The sequence below is a fragment of the Helianthus annuus genome, chromosome 15 (assembly GCF_002127325.2).
Source record: "Helianthus annuus cultivar XRQ/B chromosome 15, HanXRQr2.0-SUNRISE, whole genome shotgun sequence".
Classification (NCBI taxonomy): Eukaryota; Viridiplantae; Streptophyta; class Magnoliopsida; order Asterales; family Asteraceae; genus Helianthus; species Helianthus annuus.
In genome coordinates, this window is record NC_035447.2 from 152,200,903 (window position 1) to 152,202,674 (window position 1,772).

At 48.4% G+C, this 1,772-nt stretch overlaps 1 protein-coding gene across 1 annotated transcript; it reads left to right on the forward strand.

The window, feature by feature from the left end:
* Positions 1 to 1,267, forward strand: LOC110900457. Its single transcript, XM_022147345.1, has 3 exons — positions 1 to 51; positions 780 to 1,053; positions 1,146 to 1,267. Exons 1-3 carry the CDS (start codon positions 1 to 3, stop codon positions 1,265 to 1,267), a joined length of 447 nt encoding a protein of 148 aa, XP_022003037.1.
* The last annotated feature ends 505 nt before the right edge of the window (positions 1,268 to 1,772 follow it).

A 1,772-nucleotide genomic window follows, 5' to 3' on the forward strand; every position in this document is an offset into this window, starting at 1 on the left:
ATGGCGATGACGTTCAGAGGGATGGGGTCGATCCCTAAAGAAGATGTGAAGGTGCCACGCAGCGAGGGTTGGTATGAGAGTTTACTGGCGCTACCAAACCGGGTGTTTGGTGACTAGGTGTTGGTTGCGGCGGTATGAGTGATAAATGGCCCGAAGACAGTGAGAGTGTGCATGTCTTGTTATTTGATGGCCAAGGTAAACTTCCTTCTATCATTTTGTAAGGTATTCTTTGGAAATCCTTTGGTTTTCACTAACTTATCTTTCTTGAATGTAGAAGTTGCGCTTTATCAAAGTGCCTTCCATACATTTGCTAGAGTTATGGGCACGAGGCCCCTGCGCGATGGGGAGGAATTCTGGCTGGAGCAGATCGGCCCAACTTCATGTATGCGCGGCTTGTCACGTTTTCTGCCCCTCCTCTCGCAACTGGAGGTGCGCGCATCCCCACTCCTATGCCTTGTAGGGCTACAACTTCTGATGGGAAAGAGATTGTCTAGCTTCCAGTGAGGAGTCGGTAGATTATTCTGAATGTAAGTTAAGTCCTTCACATAACCTGTTTATAGGTGTTTTGCACAATTTGGATGTTGACCCTGATGAGAAGAAGCCGAAAAGGGCTTCATAGAAGAAAGCTGCTACTGCTGGGGGCGCGACTATAAAAAAGACAGAGGTAACCGGCGCAACCTCTGATGCCGGATCACAGAAAGGTATTACTCGCTTCCGACATAGTAATCTTGAAGACTTTGTTATGGTGGCTGATTCCTTAGAGGACTTGCATATTATAGGTGGAAAACCACAAGGTGGTACGGTGGCCACGACGCGAGGTCAAGAAGCACGGGCTCGAAAGGCCCAGATTCTTGCCTGACCCCCTTTTTGATCATGAAGAAGAAGCTGGAGTTGATCCTGAAGCTGAAAAGCTGATCAGGAAGAATGCTTTAAAGAGGTCTCACGCGGAGACGCAACCTGAATCCTCCCCCGCCGTGAAGAAGGTTGCCGTTGGCAAGCCTGCTATCAGGAAGAAGGGAGATTTAAGGGACTTGTATACCGAGGTCTCTCCTGGTAAGCGTTGCCACACTTGATTTGTGTTCTCTTTTTTGCCTTTGTCATTTGTTGTTAACAGTTTTCTTTTTTTTTTGTGTCTTCAATTGTAGAGATCTCGAAGAAGCCGGCTGCGCGGCCAAAACCCACTGTTCTTCCCCCTAACACTGCCGCTGAGAAGAAAGAAGCTGAGTCTTCTAAGGCTGAAAAAAGGCCTATTGATATCACTCTGTAGATCGAGAATGATCCGGAGGTTGTCAAGATTACTAAGCTTGATGCGCGGGTTAAGAACCCAATCATGCACCAGGCGCCCCCCATTCAAATAGAAAATATTGCATCAACTGTCGGGGGTGCTGCTGGCGATACTCGTGAAGAAGAGCATGTTGGAGCTCAGCATGTTGCTGGTAAGTGTGCGGGTGGATCGGGCGCAGACACTAGGAAAGGTACTTCAGGGAAGAAACCAAGGCAACCGTCGCTGATTCGTGCTGAAGATACGTTGGGCGATATTTATTATAAGACATAGGACGATAGTCGTGCTAACGAACTCCATGCCCCTGTCGAATTTGAAGCAGAGTGACACTTTCTCTGAGTTTGGGGCGTGTAGGGATGGGGGCTTCCCCTCAGGTGAAGTGCGACATCAGAAGGAGCGTGGGCACGATAGTTTATATCGCTCATATGTTTATGCCCAAACCAACGCTGCTTATTTCGGTCATCAGATTGCTCGAGAGTGGCGCACCATG

What these genes read in the sequence shown, in the direction of transcription:
- LOC110900457 (XM_022147345.1), top strand. Translation starts at nt 1, where the DNA reads ATGGCGATGACGTTCAGAGGGATGGGGTCGATCCCTAAAGAAGATGTG. An exon ending in TCCCTAAAGAAGATGTGAAG is followed by an intron (nt 52 to 779) that starts GTGCCACGCAGC and finishes TGCATATTATAG; the next exon opens with GTGGAAAACCACAAGGTGGT. An exon ending in GTATACCGAGGTCTCTCCTG is followed by an intron (nt 1,054 to 1,145) that starts GTAAGCGTTGCC and finishes CTTCAATTGTAG; the next exon opens with AGATCTCGAAGAAGCCGGCT.